This window comes from Euwallacea similis, chromosome 12 (assembly GCF_039881205.1).
Source record: "Euwallacea similis isolate ESF13 chromosome 12, ESF131.1, whole genome shotgun sequence".
NCBI classification, from domain to species: Eukaryota; Metazoa; Arthropoda; class Insecta; order Coleoptera; family Curculionidae; genus Euwallacea; species Euwallacea similis.
The window spans coordinates 2,208,284-2,230,625 of record NC_089620.1 but is presented as its reverse complement, the minus strand read 5'-3'; the positions used below and the strand labels follow the sequence as shown (position 1 = coordinate 2,230,625).

Sequence of the window (22,342 nt, the reverse complement as noted above, 5' to 3'; positions counted from 1 at the left end):
ATTTTTAGGAAAAACCTTTGTCACCTCAAGATAAGATAGCTGCCGCCCTCCAAAATATTAAAATTCTTAATGAAATACAACTAAAAATCCACAAAATCAACACTTTAGTGGATATCTACAAGAAAAACGTGTCAAAGAGCAAAGTAAAAGCTTTGTCTTCGATGTACGAAAGTTTGACTACATCCCAGAGCTATTATAATGATTTAACAAAGCTTCAAGCAACTCCAGTTAAATACAGGAGAAGGAATTTAAGTTTGCCAAGTTTTGTTGAACGAAGACTTAATTTTGAGTGTAAAAATGGAAATAACGTAAATTTGGCCAACAGAAAAGAGGAAGCGGATAAAGGTGACATTGAATGTCGAATGCAAATTGAATGGCGGTTGCTATACAGGGTGTTTTGCTAAACATGCGACTGTAATTTAGAGGAATATTCCTTTAGTCAAAATAAGAAACAAATATTCCTATAAACACTATGTCTAGAATTAATTTCGAGTGTCAAAGTTTAAGAAAAATTCAATTTTTCATTAATTTTTTTAAAATGCTTAGACCGATTTAAATCAATTTTCTAAGTGACTGCTGAACTCTTTCCAAAAAATCAGGGTTGTTTTTTCACCAACCTGAATTTTGATTCAAAGAATATAACCTTAAATTTGCGCCATATGTTTAGGAAACATCGTGTATATTATAGAATATAGGATAGTGCATGAATGCAATAAGTGTCGCTTGTTAAAAGCTTCTAGCATGTTGATGTTAACATTAATCTTCAGCAAAGATGATCTGTTTTTCGTTATTTTTTAAATAAAGCCTTTAAATAACCACATCATCAACTTTGAAGACGTGATTGTTTGAACGGCCACGCTTACAATAGGAAAACACTCAAGAGAAATTACTAGAAATAATTTTGAAAATGTCTTAAAATATTAAGAAATGATTATATAACCATCTTCAATTAAAAAAAAAAAAAGACATGAGTATAGGTCCGAAAGTGGTTCGTGACCGATTCCACAAGCTTTCCTTTAAAAGTTCTCAAGTTCTCAATAATTGTAGTTCAAATTTTATTCGAATGCGGAACTTTTCTTTCACTGAATAAGTCTGTATCTATTGCCATTTACGAGATCCCGATGCTAGTCTTCCTTATATTGGATATAATATACGGAATATCTCGTAATTAATGGTATAAAGCTTCACCTCAGGTTCTTTATATAAAAATATAAATATATTAAGATTTAACTTAATTTACTTATAGCCATAAGTTGGCAATGACCCAAACATACGGGGTAAAATTTTAAAGAAGGCGTTGCCGATGGCCCTTTTCCTAGTTTTAATAGTTTATAATTTTTTGTGTCACTTTGTATAGACATTTTGAGCTGCAAAATTAATTCTGTCGCCCTTTCTACGCAAAAAGGGTTTAACCCATTGATACGGCACCGTCTATTGGTTTTAAAGATATTTATATTTTAATTATTTTTTCACCTGAAGAATTTGGTGTAATTATGTACCATTAATTATGAGAGAACCTGTATAAAGATTCCTGTATACTGGATCCATGAGAAGGTGTATAAGTAGTATGTGTAAATACAGAATATTGTTTTCTCTTATACAAATATATTTTTAACAAAGTACGGCTTTTTGTGTTTTTCTTTTTTGTGGCTGTCAGTTATTATTTCTTGTATTATTCTAACTTTATTTTATTAAATGCCACATAAAATTAGAATTATGTTTGATTTATCCTATCAGGTTAGTTCAGGTTAATTTTGGAGGATTTTAATAAGTTGGAAGAGCATGAAATGCAAACGTTTTCCACTCTACATAGATAATATGGACAATAACATGGGGGCCAAATTTTAGCACGTCTAATAAAATTTGACCAATGTGGTAAGTTTCTAACATCAGTCGTCTCTTAGTTCAACCACCGTCCCATCCATTAATATGTCTCCAATATTTTTTGTAGGGTGGAATAACATAAATTGAATATCCGAAAATTGTAACCGCATTGTTTTATTGAGACATCGCTTCATTTAATTACAAGTTCGCATTAAAATCTATTCATGCCTTTACGAAATATCTTATATTTCATACAAACGTGATCATTATTCTGTGCAAAATCTTTGGGGCGATATTTGTTCTTATCCTCCATGTCTCGTATTCGAATACCTTACATACGTCCGTGAAAATTTTCATCCGAATTTTACCATCATGCAATCTTCTGTTTCTTTTTTTGTGTAACATTTAGATACCCTACACCTTCATGCTTTCGGATTTCACCGCATTTTACATATTTATTTTTATCAATTTTGTTTTCAGCTTTTTCTGTTTTTTTTTGTTCTCTCCCTTTACCTTTGGACTTTTGCATGTTTTGCAGTGTATGTAGATGACATGTCAAGTCCAGAATCCAGCTTGAGGAGGTCGTGTAGTTTGTCTGATTTGAGCATGCAAAACGTGCCGCCCAAACGAAGTCAATCCATTAGGAGTAAGTAGATTCAGATGCCAAAAATATACTTATGTGTCCTCTTACGTCTTTAAATATTATTTTTTGGCATCATTTTATGAACGCTTTGTAGATTTGGCATGTTTTATTGACTATCATTAACTCTTTTAATTTTTACTAATATTCAGTTTAAATTTACTGCTCTGTTTGCCTTCCTACCTTTTTTCTTATTTCTTTCAGCTTTTTTTAAATTTTAATCTGTCATGTTTATTTTTCAATGCCCTCTCTCCTTTTTTATTCTCATTGTCCTTATTAACAATTTTGTGTATCCACGAATTTAAAAGAAAATACTATTCAAAGGCGAGAAGCCCATAGCCCCAGCACGGATGACCCCTCGTTATGTAAAGAACAACTCCATGATGCGCAGCAAGTCAAGCGTCCTTCTGAATCAACATTCTGATTCCGAAAATGATGCCCACCTAAAGAAAATGTCCAGACTGATGCGACCTACGATCAGCTCACATAATAAGATTAGCCAAAAACCATTGCAATCCAGGAAAAAGCAGTCTTATTCGACGAGTAAGTCAAACACTGAAAAGGTATCATTACACGTTTATGATAATAGCGATTTTTTCTATATTTTCAAATTTTCGAAAAATATGCCATATTCCTTACTTTATGTGTATTTTGTATTTATAATTACCATATGTCGTTTGAAAAACAGATTCGAAATTTCACATGTCTTAGCAGTTCTATAAAGAAAAACTGCGTTATTTTCTTGGATTATCTTTTTAGGTAATCTAAATCAAGTCGGTGTTGATAACGTTTCAACCTCTGATGAGGAGGATTCTCCCAAGAAGCCCCAGGTACCACCACGTATGAGTCGACAAACTACGTTCGACAGTGGACAGAAGAGGTATATGAACAATCAGGATCCTAAAAGAGGTATGTTGTTCGATTACCTCGACGATTCCATTTGACCACGGTAAAAAACTAGTCATATGTGTATTTCAGAAGTTAGGTCACAGTTATGCATAAAAATTCGTATACTTCTTTTTTAAAGTTTCAATTTTTTTCCAACTTTCTTGAATAGCTCCGACAATTTTTTAGATATTTAATTAAAATGTTGATATGAAAATATTAATTTAAGTTAACTCCACTAAACGAATCAAGTAGTTATTAAAATCTAAGGGATACTTTTCATGGGGTAAGGTATCCTTTTATACTCTGATTAATCTGTAGTACGCTCTGCTAACTGACCATTGACCACTGATCATTTCTTTCCGGAAAATCAAATTCACGGTTCCGTGTAAAAACCTCTTCCTCCAGGAAAGTTGACTCTTTAGGTAGAAGAAACTCACTATTTTAAAATGACATTTCACATTGAATTGTAGGGAAAATAAGAACAGAAAAAAACATTTCTGCATCATTTCTAATTTTTCAGCGCATTTTTGTCTACAATTCATGGTCATCCTCAAGAATTCGCAACAGCAATTATTTATTGACGCACATTTGGGCGTAGCTTTTTATACAGTGTTGAGTGTATGTTTCACTTTCAACTAATTATCAAAATTGCTCACAAATGTGGCTTAATGGAGAAGTAGGGTAAGTACCCTACTTGTCCATTTAGTCGCACTTCCATTCAGTTACACCTAACATAAATAAAAAAAAGTTTGGACCGCTTTCATTTCAAGAGTTTTTATGACTTGTTTCTCTTTGGATGTCACAATGCTACGAACGTTCTACATTGCAATTTTGATAAGGAGAAAGCATTAAGTAGGCTTTTCGATTTGAGACTAGAGTCCGATATACTGACCCTACATATCTAAATCATTTACTGCTTTACTACCATTTAACATGTAATATTAATTTGTTAGTCTTGAAGTGATATTACTTCGAAAACATTTGTATATCAGTATAGAACATTATACATGTAATGTGTTTAGACCAACTTGCACAATCTATATACGAAATTAAAAAAATTAATGCTTTTGGTCCACCCTGTATACTCCCAGTCTACGGTTAAAAAAACGGAGTAAAAATAAAAATTACACCTTACAATTTTGTTGAGTTTATGAAGTACTTTATAAAAGCACTGAGTACCAGTGTGAATTTAACTGAACCGCATATTAAGTGCGATTGACCAACTAGATCTTACTCATATTAAAGAGAGTTCAAAGACTTCTAAGCCAATAATGAGAAACTGTGCGCTGCAGGTCTTATGAAAATCTTCATTTCATTTGCTTTTATTCGCTTATAACACACTAACACGACTAAGCACATTTGTATTTTAGGTTCACAGCACTCGATTCATTTCGACGACACTCTAACGCACGACGATCCCGGCTTATCAAGTGAAAGTGTCGATCTGTCATCGATCGAGTGTAAGTTCCAGCTTTCACCTGCGTAGTAGGCAATTTTTAGTATAAGCTTAGCTGTAGTAGTGACCATAAAAGACCATTTGAAGCGATTTACAATAACTAAATTTTTTTACAATTTTGAGTTTGCATTTTGAGTGAATAGACGATAGAACGATAACCTCTGATCGCTTATTTTTCCAGTTTCGAATCAACTTTGTGAAGATGTCAGTAAACAGCTAGTCACCACAGCGGATAACGTTGTAAAAATTTTCCAAAAACTGAAAGAGAATGAGGACACTGCAGACTCGCAACCTGAGGCCATAAATTGTGTCAAAATGTCCCTTATCAAGACATACAAGGTAAGTTTGAGTAAAGAAATTCAATCTTACGTCGAGGTGGAAAGCGGCCTTTACACAAGAGCTCTAAAGTGCCCTCACACATTAATTTTTGAACATATCAGTGGAACTCACTCATATGTCAAAATCCACTGCTATCACTATCCGTTGCGTATACAGGGACCCAATAATTGATTTCCGTGGCACCGCCCCATTTTTAACAAGTTGAAAAAGTATGTGTATCATAACCATTTATTCGTTTTCTTCAATCTCATTAATTTGTATTATTATTTAGGTGGTACACGAGTGCATCTTCAACGAGTTCAAGCAGAACAATGGTAACATAGACGTAAACCAAACAGATGCGATCAAGAAACTCAACGATTTAGTGTCGAAATTCGCCAATGGCTCCGGATCCATGACGGAACTGATGCAGCAATACGTCGACATCCTGCTTGACATGATGCAGCAAAAAATTCATTCGTCCAATATTTGATACCCCTTTTAAACTTTTATTTATTATTACGCTTCAATGGGATTGTTCAGTTTAACATGACGTTCGTATTAATCTGAATCGTCCAAATTGATTAAGAAGTTTTGGGAGTAATATTTTGGTGCAAGAGCAGCCGGTATGCTCTTGGGAATTTCGAAAAAAGGGCTGGAAAAAATCTAATACACTGTGATTTTACTTAACTAATGTTGCAATGATTATTACTATTTAACATTTAAATGTACTAATAGTGTTTGATGAGTCGACACTAGGGCGAATTTATTAAACACCTTTACAACAATGTAGTGCAACGTATTTTAGCTTTAAACACTTTTTATAGGTAACGGTTTTTGTAATATTGTAGGTATTATTCGAAGGGGCTTATTAGAGGGATCTTGTAATACAAAGATTTGGTATTACTAAAAATATCAGCATCACAATAACACTATTTCATAGTGTTTTGATCAAATACTCGATGGCGGAAATTCTCAAAAGTGAAATCCGTGTTTGCCCCTTTCCAGAGAAATTATACTTAGCTAAGAATTTTGGTCATCCTGTGAAGTTTTAATGATTGGCCCCTCCTTAATGTTATGAAGTTTGCCTGACTTCAATTCCATTCCATTTTTACTAAATAATAATTATTGTGTTTGTAGTTAGAATGTAGGTTTGTTAAATGTACTGATATATTAGTAATATTTTGTATTAATGTGATAGTTGCCAAACGTTTCGATGCCCCTGTACCCTCAGGGGTGTCGTACTGATATCGTTTTTAATCGCGCCGAATAATAATTTGGGAGTCGTGCTTCCTGCGGTATTATCTGTGTATTTCGATATGTACAGGGTCCGGTAGGGGAATTATATTATATTTAGGTGGAATTCAGTTCTATCTGTTCATAATGTTCTTCAGCATATTTTAGTGTAGATTTCGAAACACTAATTCGATCTAACAGTGATTCAGATGAGTTTTAGTACTAATGGCGAATTTAAAGTTACACGTTTAATGCCATAATGGAATTCTCGATATTTAAGCCAAACCATTTTGTAACCTCATAAAATACATATTACCTTTATTAGGATTATTGTTTTAAAACTAATTTTATATTATTTCAGTAATTCCCTTTGTTGGTTTATCGGTTATAATAATCGTTAACCCTGATTATTTTAACGTGTTTAAGAGTATGTCAATTTTATGATAACACTTTAAAGCATGTATTTGTTATTTAAAACTTGTTAGAGCTAATATAACCTACTTCGACTGCGCCGTAATAATTTCATTAGGAATGTATTCATGTTGTAATCACGGTGGGTTAATGTGTAGCTCTGTGAATTTTAAAAATGTGTATCTGTAACCTTCCAGACTGGATTAATGTTAATTTTCTTAATCTAGTTTCAATAATAAAGTCTTATTAATGAATATTGTAATGGTATTTTTAAACTATAAATCAACATTTTCTATATTACTTTGTGCTTCCTAAAGAGAGCTCAAAATTCTATGAGGAGTTTTACTTGTTTGCTTTGAGTGCATACAAATTTTGTCCATGACATTGGCGTAATTTAATTAATTTGTCTCAACTATCTACATTATGGCATAGAGCCCCAATCAAAAAACTTACCTTGACCTTTAAAAACACATGTTGCTGCTACTCCAAAAAGTTTCATATTTCACAGCTCTGTAATAACTGAAGTCGGTCTATGTGCCCGGTTTAGACTACGCAGCCTGAACCATCTAAGTTTCACTTCTCCACAGCAACAACGTCCTCTAGAACTATCATTTGTGTCTAGACCCCCCAAGAGAACCCTTCAGGGTGCAGACTGCGAAAATAAATGCGCATCATAAACTACCATCTCTCGTGATTCAGTTGTCGAATAGAGACTCCGCTTTCTTGAAAAACGTAAAGGTAGGGAAGAGTGATCACTTATGGTGAATTTATAGAGAAATTTTGTAACATTGACGCTAAAATTTGAATTAAGAAAGTTCACAGATTCTGTGTTGATTTTAGTTATAAGTTCTGAACATCGGCGCTATATTTGTAGCTCGTTTATTTTCCTTGTTTGGCGTTTCGTCGAAAGTCGAAAAATGATCCTGCACCGTCAACAAATGATTTCATTGGACGACGGTGCCATGCTAAGATTTTAAGAGCACTAACATCAAAAAAACTTTACTGATTTATCTTAGAAGCCAGACCAGCAGCGGTTCGTGAGGCAGTTGGATTTGTTGAGATTTATCTTTGAGTGCCGAAGTCAACGCCAAACCTGAACTCAACGTTGAGTCTACAGATCCAGGTTTAAACCATGAACTAAGTAGTATTTGATATCCATTTATTAAATGGATCTTGGAACCCATGGTACGTTAACGTTTTTTGATTAATGTTCTCGAAATATGCAGAAAGGAGATGGTAAAAAGAAAAATGAAAAATTCCATTGCAACACGTTTGCCAAGCTTTCATTTTTATGCTGATTTAATGGTCTTATTGAATAAAATAGTATTCCCTTCCTTCATAAGCCGATTTAATACTTACTTATTGACTGCTAGCTATGACCTTCCCTATAGCAGTAAAAGATCTTTTCCAGTAAAACAATCACAGTAACATTAAATACAGACAGGTAGATACCTACATAAACCTTTTAAACAAAAAATTAGTAATGACAATGTATGTACAACTTAATGATCAATAATTAGAAAATCACTAACAATTCTACGTGCCTTTAAACGAATAGCCAATGATGTGCTTACTGGCATCCCCAACGATGTCTATGTCGCTTTCACAGTCGCTCACATCAGAATTAGTACTCAGGGGACTACTTGGTAGCTGTTCAGAAATTCCGGTCATCGAAGGCATATCTTGACAACTATGACCTGTAACAAGTAAACCTGTGCTATTTTAACTTATTAGAAATCTCGGATGGCCATAGAGGACAACAGATGTTCGTCCTTTTATAAACAATGGACAGTTACAGTGACTGAGTTTAATATTTGACGCGCGACTGAGCGTTACATTAACACTGTTATTAATTATATTAACGCGAGTCAGCGTTAATGTAAGACGCTGACTCGCATTAATGTAATTAATGATTATTCAGAGTGTTTCCTAAAGATACAGCACAATTTCAAAAGGATATTCCTTTATTACATGTAATTTCTGGTCAGAAGACCTTGTAACACCAACGAACTTATCACACTCCCAACTCATATTATTTTATGCGTCCTTTTTTTGCTTTTTGGCCACATTTTCGACAAACGGCACGGCAAAGTCGAGTAAATACACTGACATTTGATGACAGATATATGGGAACGAAAATACCGTGCACTTCCGAAAACTCTTTGTGTGGATCAAAGAACCCCTGGATTTCTAAAATCTCTCCCGACTGGAAAAATTAAAATTTCTGAATTTTTTCTTTGACTCGAATTTAAGGCAATTTTGAGAGATTTTAGCGGAAATGTGATAGACAGACAACCGATAGAGGGAACTCAAAAATTTTTAATGGAGCTTGATACATCACGGTATCTATCGGGAAATTCACAATGTAGCCTCAGATTTGAACTTCCGAGATTCTCCCAACTTGCAAATTTTCAGCTTTCATCCCTTTACGCTGCAATCTGCTGGACAGATTCCAGTGTAAAATACCACAGGATATTACTTTTCCAGCTCTGCCATTGAAAACAGTCGAAATCCAGATCTCCGGCTAGAAAATCCAGCCGTGCAAAAACAGAAATTTCACAAGCTTTGGAAGCCTTTCACAATTTCCCTGTTTCGCTGGCTTCAGTGCTCAGCTATCCAGATTTGAAGGCATCCGGGGTCTCTCGATCCTCCAAGTTTCGTCGCGATTAATCGATAGGTGCGACCTGAAGAGCTCAGGTGTGAAAGCAAAATTTACGTACTTTCAAATTTCTATTCCAGACTGCTGCGGCTCCTCATCGGATCCAGACACAGAGAGCCCAAGCATTTCTCTTTCGCAAGAGCCCCCGCGATGTCTTACAGCTCAGACGAAATGGAAATTATGGACGATAATTGAGTAAAAAACATGTTAATTTTAGGGACCTTTTTGATCCAAGGCCGAACAAAAAAGGGGAAGAAGGTTTACTGACCGTGTTGATGGTCGACATTAAGGTTCCTGAAGACGGTTATTTTAACCCCGTTTTCTTAAAAAATTGTCAGGCAGTTAATAACGTGACGCTATTAACTTAATAGGCAATCACGCTATTAACTAATAGTCAATCGCGTTATTAACTAATAGTTAATAACGTGATTGCGCTGCTATTAACGGAGACCTCTAAATGAACGGAGTGGAAGAAAGTCTCTTTCCGAATCTTGCGTATGTTGCATCCATTGAATTTCACAGAAACTTTGCAGTTTTTGACCAGACCAGAAGAGAACTTATAAGCTACATGAAAAATGGCCAGAATCAAACAGAAGTGAAAATGCAGAAATACTGTAATATTTTCAAAATTTTACGACTCAGCTTGCTTGAGTGATCCTTCCCATGGAAGCTCTTAAAACTCTCCATTAGCGAACGCATTATCATCGGCTTTATTTACAGCCCGAATCGCCCTGAACGCCAAAAACGAAATCGTCAATTCACCCCAACGTTTTAGAGGCCAATCAAGAGGCAAATTAGCAAAGTCTCTGAACTCAGCAAATTTCTTGGCGTGACTCTGGACCATCTTAAACATCAATTAAGGCATCTTTGGAACTAAATTGCCGACTTACTAAGATGGCGGACGGGGTTGTTTGGCTAATTTGGTTATACGAATTAAGCGTCGAGAAATGTAGGGTCGACTTGTAGAAGGAAAAAGCTCTGGGTTTGGAAGAAGTTTCAGTCCTGCTATTATTAACCGAACTGTTAAAAGAATTGGAGACGCATAATACCCCGATTGGACCTATTCCCACAAACAATTAGAAAACAAACACCCGCTTAATTGGGGAATAAATGTCAGACCGACGAGTTGCCGAAGGTCCGCTTTAGTCCCTTTAAGACCATTTTAATAGAATCCCTAGGGACTTGTTAGATATGGGAATCGGGGGCGATTGCCAGGGATTGGATTGCACTTTTTAAGCCGATTTTCGATAGGTGATTTCATCAGATTTCGGCAATTTCAGCAAACGAACTCCACGCAACGGGAAACTAGAGAAAGAAAACAGGAAATTAAAAAGCGCGCTTAAGAGCTCCTATTAAAAGGCATTTTAATTAAGGATGATGTAAAAACGTCTGATTGAAACTTTTGGGCGTGCGAATGGACATTGTCCACGATTTATGGCAGATTTTGGGTTTCGCTGCAGCACATCTAAGGCTTATATTGAATAATCAAAACAGAAAATTCATTAATTTACGCCGTTTTTTACACCACGAATGGCCAATATACAGGGTGCTTCACTTTTTTGTAGCGGGACTTTAACAGTCGATAGAAAAACTTATTTTAAGAAGAAAATTTCATATCGACATAGACTCAAAGCGCTTCGTTTTAAAGGTACCGGGTATTGAAAACTTAAAAAAAAATCGATTATTTTTTATAATACTTCAACCTTTCGAGATATTTAATCCAAATTTGGTGTACAGCATCACATTGCATGCTGCTATAGTCTGTAATGATATCACGGCTCACGAGCAACCAGTGCCGGAGTTATGGAGGTTTACTTACCATAATCTTCAATAAATTACTAATACGCTCCTGTCTAAAATCAAAATGAGTAATTCATTTAGGAAAAAAGTTGAATTCATTCATTTTTTTTTCCACTGAATTCGTTCTAAAAAAATGTCTCTTGACATTTTTTCGTATTTAACTCAGTTGCGTAACAAATTTGTATTTTTTTATTAGATAAAACATAATTTTAATTAAAAACATTTCTCAAATAATCGGTGAATTCATTTACTTAATCTCCTTTACCTAAACATGGTTTTTTCGCAATATTTTCGAAACGAATTAAAGGATGCATTAAGGAAGGGCGGCTATTTTCAGCATTTATTGTGAATAAGTGATAAATCCTTAATAATATTAGTCTTGCTATTGCTGGCTAATTAAGAAAATACCTCTATTACTACGATGCCTACTGTATTTAATAAGATGCATTTCGATGTTCATGTAAACGTTCATTGGTTTAAACCATTTTTTTGGAAAACAGTTTATCCTAACGAAATGAAAAAAGAGGACTTTTTGACTTGAAAATATTGACTCTATTTTTATCTATCTGATTTTATTTTCTTATTAATCTTCTTATTATCTATCTGATCTATTTTCTATCCGATTTCAAAAATTAAAAAATGTCACAAACAAAAAAGTTAGGGCATCACGTATATAGGAGCCTTACGGTATGTGACGCTCTCAACTAAAATTTGCAATCGTTAACACAAAAAAAATGTCCCATTTCAACTTATTAAAAAACACCAAATTTCATAATTTAAGAGTAAAGCGTTTCGAAATTATTGTGACAAAATCATCTCCAAAGTTTCTCCCTTAAGGAGTTCTAAGGGCAATTTTGGGGTATGTTTATAAGAACTATTTTTATTGTTTTAGAATCATCTCCTTAAATATTTCGACATTATTTCCGGACATATGTACATATTCAAAATTTGATAATAACCAAAATACAGGGTGTACGACTGATACCCGTTTACATTTCAATTATTATTGAACTTACCCCCATTATTCCTGCATTTGTCCCCGTTGTCCAGCTTCTTTAAGATGCCATTAGTTTTCTCTTCCTGTTGTTTTCTCATCTGCTTTTTATGTTTCATCCTTCTGTTCTGGAACCAGGTTTTCACTTGGGTCTCGCTTAAACTAAGGGCATTGGCTAGTTCAACTCTCTCGGGAGTGGAAAGATAGCGTTGGGCTGAGAATCTTTTTTCGAGACCTGTAACAATTAAATACTAATTCATTTTTAATTTTTTTTCAGCAAAATAACAAAATTGGATAAAGCTTCATGGAGATCGTTCAGTATTTATCAAATTTTGAACCAGTCTGACACGCTGAATGCAAACCCGCTTATCACCTTGGAATGTGGCTTTAAAGTTATGAAAAGCAGATAAGATTGATGAGAAAAATCCTTATAGGTAATTGATTGGTAAACTAGTATTCCTGATAAAAGTGCCTTAGGGCGGTTTTAGGAAAACCCGTGGTGGGGGGGGTTTACTGTACCAAAACATCCCCGACTACCCTCCTCGACTGCCCAAAGAAATGGGTGCCTTTTGAAGATTTCCCCACCACGAGAGAAACAAAAAAACTGATGTACTTAATAGTACTTACAAAACCTGATTTGGGTTTCACTGTAAGTAATTTTAAATAAATTCAATTCGTGTAGTTAGGAGTCTCAGTGGGTAGAGGCGAAAAGAGTTTTGTGACATTTAAAACACACGAAAAGTTATTTGTTTGATATTTTGCAAAGAGAGTGCAAATTTATAGTGTTTTGTAAATGTTGATTGGATAGAAGACGTAGTAGATGTGGGACAAAATACAATTCTGATAGCTCTTTGGGTGCCGAAATGAAACGCAAAAAGCCAAAAGACGTGAAATTGATGTAAAAATTATTTGAAATGTCAAACACAACCCTTGACGTGCACACTGAAATGTCAAGCACAACCTTTGACGTACACACTGAAATGTCAAGCACAACCCTTGACGTACACACTGAAATGTCAAGCACAACCCTTGACGTACACACTGAAATGTCAAGCACAACCCTTGACGTACACACTGAAATGTCAAGCACACTTCTTGTTGTGCACACTGAAATGTCGAGCACACTTCTTGTTGTGCACACTGAAATGTCGAGCACACTTCTTGTTGTGCACACTGAAATGTTAAAGCACAATACTTGAGATGAACATTGATGTCACCGTTATGTCAAAAATTGACAAATAGGGAGGGTTTTAATCGGATTGATACAGATAAGCAAAATATTAAAAAATATACAGGGAGTCTCCTTTAAATTTCGGACCTTGTCATTTCCGGTTTAACTGGAAGTACCAAAAAATTGAAAAGTGCTTTTTTAATGTAATTTAATTTCACATAATAAAAAGTTATGAGGGCGAACCATATCTCAGAGAAACTCAGTATGTTTATATGCTAAAATATTGCGCTTTTGATTTTTTCGGATATCGCTAACGAAGGAGAAACAGTTTTCTGATTTTATATTACTTTACATGACTAAATATTATTTCTTCCGACATGATAACCTAAAAAATATTTTAATTTGTTATTTTTTCTTATTAGTTATTTGTGTAGCTTCAGGCAATAATTTGGAATTTATGTAGGTCCTTGGTTACATTTTTTATTATACTTTACCGGTAAGCTGCGGATCACTGAACACCGTTCTCGCTTTTCTTCTTCTGCAGTGTTTGAGAGCATTTAAAGATATTTCACTGGCTGAACTACCAAAAAGCGTGGGATGGAACGGAAGTCCCGCTGAAAAAAAAATCAATCTATAATTTTTCCTAAATATCTTCTACAGTACCCATAAGAGATGCGAAGTTGGGTAAAATTGTTAAATCGTTTAAGTCCTATATGGAATATTTTCAAGAAAAATTCGTCCTGTGTGATCTTTGAAAATCAACTTATCGCTTTTCTATAAAAAAATGTCTTGTAATTTATTTTCGATTTATAGATTGATGGCAAGTTCCAAAATTCTTATGAGCCCGAATTCAAAGTTTTCAAAAAGAGCTTTCCAACTCTGTACCGGCTGTATGGGCGACAAAGGACATCGACTGCATCCCGGAAAACGTTCATCACATGTGATTAAAAAATAAATAATACTCAGTGGACCAAAGAAGCGGTACAAATTTCATCTGATCATGCCTTCTTAAATTATTTTGATTTTTTTTAATATAGAAAATATTGCTCTTTTAAAAAATGTTTTCGTGTTGAGAGTACAGGATGTTCCAAGTAATACTTAACATTCACTTCTTTTGAATCGCTCCATATTTATTTCAAAAGCACCGATTTGTCATTTTATTTATGCTTTCATAGGTGGCCGAAAAATTAAAAAATCTTTTCAACAATATTATTTGACGCAAAGGAGAAAATGCGAACTATGAAATGAAATTTCTCTTTTTGTAGCTGATCACCCTGTATCTTATTTTTCTATTAAATAGGCTTCTTAAAAAAATATAGGAATAGGATTTCTAAAATCTGTCTATATATTAAATGGATCCACCTTGGAAGTTTGATATCTTACCCCGCGCATTATATGATAAACATTTTAATTTTTTATGCTGACCACTGCAATCAGCGTTCGATAAAGTATCACTTGTCGCACTTCTTGGGTAACAGCTATTTATATAACAAGCAAGGAAAGTGACTTTTAACACACAAGCGTGCACTGTACCCTTCGTTCATTGTTGCGCATAACACACACGTGTGTTAGCATTTGTTCAGAGATCATGCGAAAATACCCGTTATTATGTATTTATTAACACATTCGACAGAGTAGGGAAGAGAGACGACAGCAGGAAAAAGTCAAATGAAAAAATTAAGTTTGTTAGGAGCAAATGGATTATAAGTGCGTTAGTGAGACTACCAAGGTTCTAAGTTTAACAACTCCACCTTGCTACATAATATGCGTATTAATAAAAACTGTGGTGCAAGTACCATTAACGTAAATCTAACAGTTGTGCATTACATTTTTTATTCTTCTTAGAAAATAATTAAGCCCCCAATTATCTCGGCCGATAGCGCAGCTTCGCTGCCTTTGCTAAACTCATCCGTTAGTAACAGAAAACGCGATTTTTCTTACTCGTTGAACAATATACTATTTTAACGCGTATTAGTATAGGCAAATAATTCAGCAAGAAATTGACCTGCAGACACAATTTACTTTGTTTAAATAGAATAAACTTTGCCCTAGATACAGGGTAATACAAAAAATTAGAAATTTTTGAAACTATCCTGTAATTCGCCAAAAACTCCCGAGACATCGACCAAAGTCGCCAAATGATTAGCTCTGATATAACCGTAGCTACCAAGTGCAGTGAAAGTTAACAATTTTGCACGGTATCACCCTTTGCCCTGCATGAACCGGACTTTCAAAATAATTTTTCCCTCGTGAAAATTGGCAAAAAACTCAAGCTCTCACAAACGTCTCCTTACCTTGCGTCAAAAAATAAGGGTCGCCCATATTCTTATACGGCGTTCCCAGGTAAGCCCCCAAAGCACCCATAACCTGAATATATCCGTTCTCGGGTGCTTGAAACCCCTGCATAGCCGCCTGCCCCAAATTCCCTTGGAAGTACCCATGAGGCGATATGAACTCTTTACTGCCCCCGGTACTATTACTGCTCCCATATGAGGCCATTTCTTCATTTTTCCTGCAGAATTCCTGATTGATCTTTGTTGGAGCGTGAAACGCTCGGCTTTGTCCAGAATATTCCATAGATCTGGATGGCGCCATTTTAATAGAGGTGTTATTGTTGTTATTGGGTACATGCGATTGAAAATTCGTGAATAAAGCTGTGTTGTTAGACTCGTCCCCATTCTTTTGCCTATAGAGGATATCTTCTATTAAAAAACTGGTTCTGTTTTGGGTTAAACTGGTCGAGTCCTGATTGTATTCCTTGCGGCTCATTTTTCCAATGTTCAATTTTTTTAATCACTAAACTTCACCCATTCAAACATCTGCACACGATACTGTTCCGCATAGATGTTCTTAAATTGTGGCCCTTAAAAATACTTTTTTTCGAAAATTTGCCGATCACAATAATTTATTGTTAAGATGGACGTAGCGTGACGTAGCGGCTACGAAGTCGCTTGAAACAAACGTCAAACGCTAACTGGCCAATATTTGCCCGAAGCCAACTATGATCGCGTGAGTTACCGCCCCATTTTCCAGTTTGCTACCCTTAAATCGGGGAAGTAAGTTTCGAGTTTCTGCGCGCATGGGGATGATTGTGTTCCGATTTTGTCGTTTTGGGGTGGATTATTAGGGTTGATGTCGGGATGGCACGAGCCGGAGTAGGATAATGAAATGAAAGTAGGTGGGAGGACGAATAGGGGGGAGAAAGACAGATTGATAAGCTATGTCTAGCTATTTCGGATGGGGCCTCTGTATGATACGATGACTGATTTTCCTGGATGGAATTATGGCTCATACTCGTTTGGTTTTATAATGTGATGTAGCGTGTGTCTAGCATGGGTATCTCGTAGAAGGTAATAGATACAGACTTTAAGGCTAAATAGGTGTAAACTTGCACATCAAAGGAGTAGATTACTTGCCAGAAATTCTCTCAAAATGTTATAGAGATAACAGAATGATTTAAATTATGTTAACAAAAAAAGTTATTAAATGAACTCAGAAAGTATAGTCCGAACATATTTTAGATGTACGGGCTGGTTCAAAAAAAATTGCCATAGAATTCAACTTTTTTATTTCAAATGGAACCCCCTGCATATTTCTTGAATTCCTCATAAATTTTCATATTTGCCTCATTTAAAGTATCCTGTCCAGATATTCAACTAATTTTAGGATTGGGCTGGATAGGATAATTACGTAGGTTAAATTAGGATAATCAGGAAATAGTGGTCTTTCTGCGACTGTCTTGAAAATAGACAAAAATAAACGTACAACATAACCTCAGAATTGCCAATCGTAATATGTCAGTAGCAAGTGATCACGAACGCATGCTCATGTTTTGCGCACTCATATAAGTGTGAAAAGTACACTTTTCACACGTGAATCAAGAAACGATATTATCATCTCTTTCTAGATTAAAAAATTTAGCGAAGTAGATGATAGTATTCTTGGACTCCTTGCTCAGGCTTTTAGGCACTTTTCCATCATATTATATATATATATATATATATAATCTTTATTTCTCAATTAAGAAATGGGCTATCGACCAATGTGGTCTTTCTGCCCGTGAAATACAACTGAAAGGTATTAAAACTAATAGAAGGGAAGAAAACAGACAATTAGACAGCCGGAAAAATGAAAAACTCACTCCATGAAGTAGTCCAGCAGGGTTTTAGAGGGGAACAGGAATCGGTGTTGTCTCGTCTGTCTTGTTAGGCAAAAGAGGTTCAGTAAAGTCCAATTGTGATGGTTGTCCCTCCATTTCGCTTCTAGATGCGTTAGTCTTTCCGTTATTTTAGTCAGTTGTGTGCGTTCATACAGGAGTTCGTTGGAAGAGTTGTGCAAGGGGTTTTGAGGGTGTCTAATTTTTGTTATTAGTCTTAGTGCAATTTGTTCTGTTACCTGTATGTGTTTTTTTGTCTTGACTGAAGCATTCGCTCTCAATATGTGTCCGTAGTCTAGTAACGGTCTGCAGATCGCTTTGTATATATTGGTTGCGGTTTTAGTACTGACTCCTTTGTCCTTGTACGTAAGTCCTCTGAAGTGCTTTGATCTTTTAATAACCTCCGATCTTACGTTTTGTACATGTTTTGTAAATTTCAGTTTTTGGTCAAGTATTATACCGAGGTATTTTACTTCTTGTTTTGGTGTTGTTCTTTGTCCGTCTGTTATTATTGTCGGGGAGTTATCTTTAATTCGATGATGTGTTAATAGTAGTTGGTTTTTCGCGACGTTTGGTGTTAGTCTCCATTTGTAAAACCACGTCATTGTATTGTTTGTTAGTGTCTGCAGTCTTGCAACAGCCTTAGTTGTAGTTCTGTCATGTGCAATTAGTGCAGTATCGTCGGCGTATTGTAGTATGTATGCTGTTTTGTTAAAATGATTTTTGTCCTGTATGTTGTGGTTGTAGATGTGGTGGCAGTAGATGTTGTAGAGAAACGGCGCGAGCGGAGATCCCTGTGGGAGTCCTTGTTCTGGGAAGAAGGTGCAGGAGAGGATGTTGTTAATGCGTACCTGCAGTTGTCGGTTTTCTATTAGATTCCTTATAGTGTGTATTAAGTAATTAGGTGTGTTAAGTTTGTGTAGTTTGTATAATAGTCCTTTGTGCCAGACACTGTCAAAGGCTTTATTTATGTCCATAAAGAGACAGGCAGTTTTGTTGTTGTCCAGATGTGTAGTTTGTACGTTGTTGGTCAGTACAAAAAGTGGGTGTAATCATATTATATTTAAGCTAATCGACTTATTCCGGTGCAATTTTTTTGCACGTAAATGTAAACTTCTTTTTCGTATGAAAAGTGCTATTTGCAGCGCTACTGGCATAATGTACTATCGAGCAAATCTTGTCATATCTGAATCATAAATAGTGCACAATTGCCAGACCCTGTAAGATTAGAGGTTCTTTATATTTTTCTATGGCATCACTGATATTTCAAGTATACGACAATAGTTTCAAAAGTAGAAATTTGTAGGTGCAAATGGTTAACATTTCATATTTTGCCGAAGTTTCAGCTCAATTAATTTATACGTGGCAGCCATTCATAACGGCAACAACGCATTCCAGAGATCGAAAGAGCCAAATCTAAGCCCTAATAGACTTGATTAAGATAATCATGTTTAGTCGGTAACTTTATTAAGGCGGCGTTCTCTATTGTGACGAGCTTCGGGGGGTTGTTTTCAATATAAGGGAGCAGAGCAGGTTGCTTTGATGATATTTTAGTGCACTAATCAGTTTATATAAAAGATTTTGGTTTTCCTACCATCTAAGGCATGTACAACCAATGCCATAGTTTATATACACATGGCGGCCCTTAGAAAAATTAGAGAGGCATAACTGCGACGAAAATACCTTGCCGCAAAGCTTTATATATCTCAATAGACAATATCTTCACACATCATCTTCCGCATTGAAGAAATCTTCAACATACCTCCTGGAAAATACCATAACGTTAATTTGCGTACGCAGTACGCATGCGCACACTCACAATAGACACAGATAACCCTTATGAGCGACTTCCTCATATCTTCTTACGAACTCGACGTTATGTCGACCTCAGCTTCAGTTCAAAACACAAACTTGTGACACTGGTACTGATTTGACAAGTAATGACTTATGATGCATCGCAGACATAAAACGCGGTCGGACATAAAACGTCTGACATTTATGTCATTCTTTGACGGATACGTATAGTGTACGTTTACGGCTTTGCTTTAAGTATCTGATGACACGGGGAAGAAGAAGAAGAAGAAAAGGCGGTTTGCACTTTAGTCTCTTAGTTTTGCAAAATTTGCCGTAATATGAAATAAAATCGTTTTCGGAAAATTAAAAATGTCTCCATTTTTTATCCATTTTTGAAAATTTTAACCAAAAAAATAAATCAAAATGGTATTGAAAAGATTTTGCGAAACTAAGATTGTAAAATGCAGACCGATTTTTTTCAATTTCAAATAGTTGTAAATCATAGCCCCCTAAATTGTGAAAATTGGGAAAATTGCGCAGAATCACCCACAGCACACAAGGAGATGCTACTATTGAATCATACGAAATAATAGTGAATTTTGATGTGAAGCCCGAGAAAAAATACGAGTGCTTTTCAAAAATTACACATTTTAAGATATTTTTTTAAATTTTCGCCCACTCACTTAAATTAATAGAAAGCTTTAACAAGTCTCTAATAAAAAAGCTTTAAATTTAATTTAACGCCAAAAAATGAACTAAAATCAGACACCATGCAGTGTGTCCAAAATTAATTGTAGCAATTTTTATGTGGAGACTTTTCCCGCTAAATTAAATTATTAAAATTAATTTTGCACCCACTGTAGGGTGTCTGGTTTCCTAAAATTTTATAAAATTAAATAAAACTAATTGATTTTTTATTACAGAAATGTTAATGCTTCTGATTAACTTTCGAGAGCCCAGAAAATGTCATTAAAAGAGGTAGTTTTTGAAAATCACTGATATTTTTCTATTATAATATCAAATAATCAAATAAAATCAAATATTAATAATAATAATCAAAGTCTAAGAAATGGCTTTTAAAATATGGGTTCAGTCTAGAAATTACTAGTAAAATTACTTTGTTCAATTCGGATCAAGATGAACAGTGAATTGCCCATTGACTGTGGGCTATTAATTAACTAATTATATTAATATATTAATTAACTAATAGGGATTATCCTGAGGCAACAAATCATACTTAATCCGACTTATGCGCATGTACAAAATCTTCACTTATATTTTGTTTCCTTATTGGTATTTACTTGTTCTTCTTTTCTGTTTATGGCTTCTGCTCTCAAATGGGAAATTTACCAACCCTTCATGTTGCGTCGTTCTTATTTATATAATTTGGCTATATTGGTTTATTAATTTCTATCGTTGCACCTGCGATCAATTCGGTAAATATTAAATAAAGATAAACTCACTTTTTTCAAATCATTCGGCAATCGACATTCCACTGCTGTGAAGTTGATAAGGAGGCGGGTTTATTTAATTCTAAGTCCAATTTCCTTTTTTGGTGAATTGGACTTAGGTTTCTCATTTGAATAATTAGCGTTTACTTGAAGATCACCCAATCCACTTTCAAAACTCAATTCCTTTTCGATCCAGATAAAGAAATTAGACTGTACGCAACTGACGCAAACGCAGTTAGACTTGACAAAATGGCGAGTGCTGGAATTCTAACTATTTCCTTATATAAAAAATCTCTTAAAAACAAATCCTACCTATAAATATAGGAGAAATGTGCTTTTGTAATTTATTTTCATAATTGAAATCAGTTTAACTGTTCCGGAGATTATGAAGAAAATGTCCAAAAAACTTGTCCTGAAGGGCGATTTATCAGGGCATAAGACCACTATGGTCTTGAGATGGGAAGAAGAGGAGAAAATTAGGTGTTGGCGAGTGAGTACTAAGGAATGGGTCTGGGAGGGAAATATGGTGAATCCCTTAATTATTCGAAGAGCTAAAATTATTTTCTGTAAATATACTTTTTGTAAAAACAAAAAAGCCCTGAATACAACCGAATCTCGACTGGAAATCTATCACAAGTAAAAGAATTCAAAAAAACTCTCTCTAAAGTACGTATAAAAGCTAATACTTCAATATCTTCGCCCGGACATTCCCCAATATTATTAAAGTTGAACACAAAGCACCTGCACAAGTGAGTCCTAAAATATGCTCAAAGTGTATCTCACGCCTAATAACCTGGGATACGAACCCTCAAGGCCTAGATTTGAGTCGCTTGGCAACCTTTTTGTGGGCGTGGCGTACCTCGGCCAATAACAGCCACGTATCCCTCACCCCTAGGGATATGCGGAGGGTGGTAAGCGGGATTTTAGGTCCAAATTGCCCGTTTAACAGACAATATGCGGTGTAGTTGAGGAAGTAAAGTTTGATATACACTGACACTTAAAGGGATGATACCTAGACATGGTTTAGCTGCCTCAATGTGGAGTTTCGTCGGTTCTTCAGTGGCAGTTGGGTCCGCGTTTCATATAATTACATAATAAATCCGATTAAAAAAAGATAAAAACTAAAAAGGAGGTTTTAACACATATCTCTAGTTTTTCGCCTTTCTCTGGGGACGGCCAGCGCGCTTTTTGCAATTGGTGTGGGTGGTCCGGAACGGATCCCAAAAACGTGCTTTGAGGGCATTTGCGAAAGCAACGTTTGAGGCTTCCTGAGCGATATTCGGCGCAGTAATTGAACGAACAATACGTGTCATTAAAGTTGTTAAACCCCGTATTAACAACAATGTCAATAATAATTTTGCTAAAGCACGATATTTTAGGAATTAGCGGGTTAATTTGTTGCTCTGGAACCGAGGGGGCCGCTTTGAATGGCTGTGCGAATTCATTGCGGTTAAGAGTGGTTGTGCTGAAGAAGATATATGTCATTCTAACTTATTAAAAATATCGGCTCGCCATGATGCGCAGATGTTTTGCCTGCAAAGAGA

The 22,342-nt window shown here is 35.3% G+C and overlaps 3 protein-coding genes across 7 annotated transcripts in view; 1 reads left to right on the top strand and 2 right to left on the bottom strand.

Annotated features, from left to right (window-relative positions):
• Wdr62 (WD repeat domain 62) overlaps positions 1–7,029 on the top strand; it is a 53,313-nt gene extending 46,284 nt beyond the window's left edge. For all 5 annotated transcript variants that reach the window (XM_066395930.1, XM_066395929.1, XM_066395932.1 and 2 more), the window contains 6 exons: positions 9–345; positions 2,789–3,007; positions 3,224–3,373; positions 4,723–4,812; positions 4,990–5,147; positions 5,419–7,029. In XM_066395930.1, coding sequence (XP_066252027.1) covers positions 9–345; positions 2,789–3,007; positions 3,224–3,373; positions 4,723–4,812; positions 4,990–5,147; positions 5,419–5,619 — 1,155 coding nt within the window. In that variant the 3' untranslated portion in view covers positions 5,620–7,029. The remainder of the gene's footprint in view (positions 1–8; positions 346–2,788; positions 3,008–3,223; positions 3,374–4,722; positions 4,813–4,989; positions 5,148–5,418) is intronic.
• Positions 1–22,342, bottom strand: part of LOC136412754 (uncharacterized) — a 139,032-nt gene that overhangs the window by 38,879 nt on the left and 77,811 nt on the right. The gene's annotated exons all lie outside the window — the stretch shown is intronic.
• Positions 8,121–16,444, bottom strand: bsh (brain-specific homeobox). The gene is made up of 4 exons (XM_066395956.1): positions 15,692–16,444; positions 13,892–14,011; positions 12,249–12,461; positions 8,121–8,470 (listed from the first exon to the last, which is right to left on the bottom strand). Exons 1-4 carry the CDS (start codon positions 16,164–16,166, stop codon positions 8,310–8,312), a joined length of 969 nt encoding a protein of 322 aa, XP_066252053.1. The 5' UTR covers positions 16,167–16,444; the 3' UTR covers positions 8,121–8,309.

What these genes read in the sequence shown, in the direction of transcription:
- bsh (XM_066395956.1), bottom strand. Translation starts at nt 16,166, where the DNA reads ATGAGCCGCAAGGAATACAATCAGGACTCGACCAGTTTAACCCAAAAC. An exon ending in CCCTTATTTTTTGACGCAAG is followed by an intron (nt 14,012 to 15,691) that starts GTAAGGAGACGT and finishes TTTTTTTTTCAG; the next exon opens with CGGGACTTCCGTTCCATCCC. An exon ending in CAAATGCAGGAATAATGGGG is followed by an intron (nt 8,471 to 12,248) that starts GTAAGTTCAATA and finishes TACTTGTTACAG; the next exon opens with GTCATAGTTGTCAAGATATG.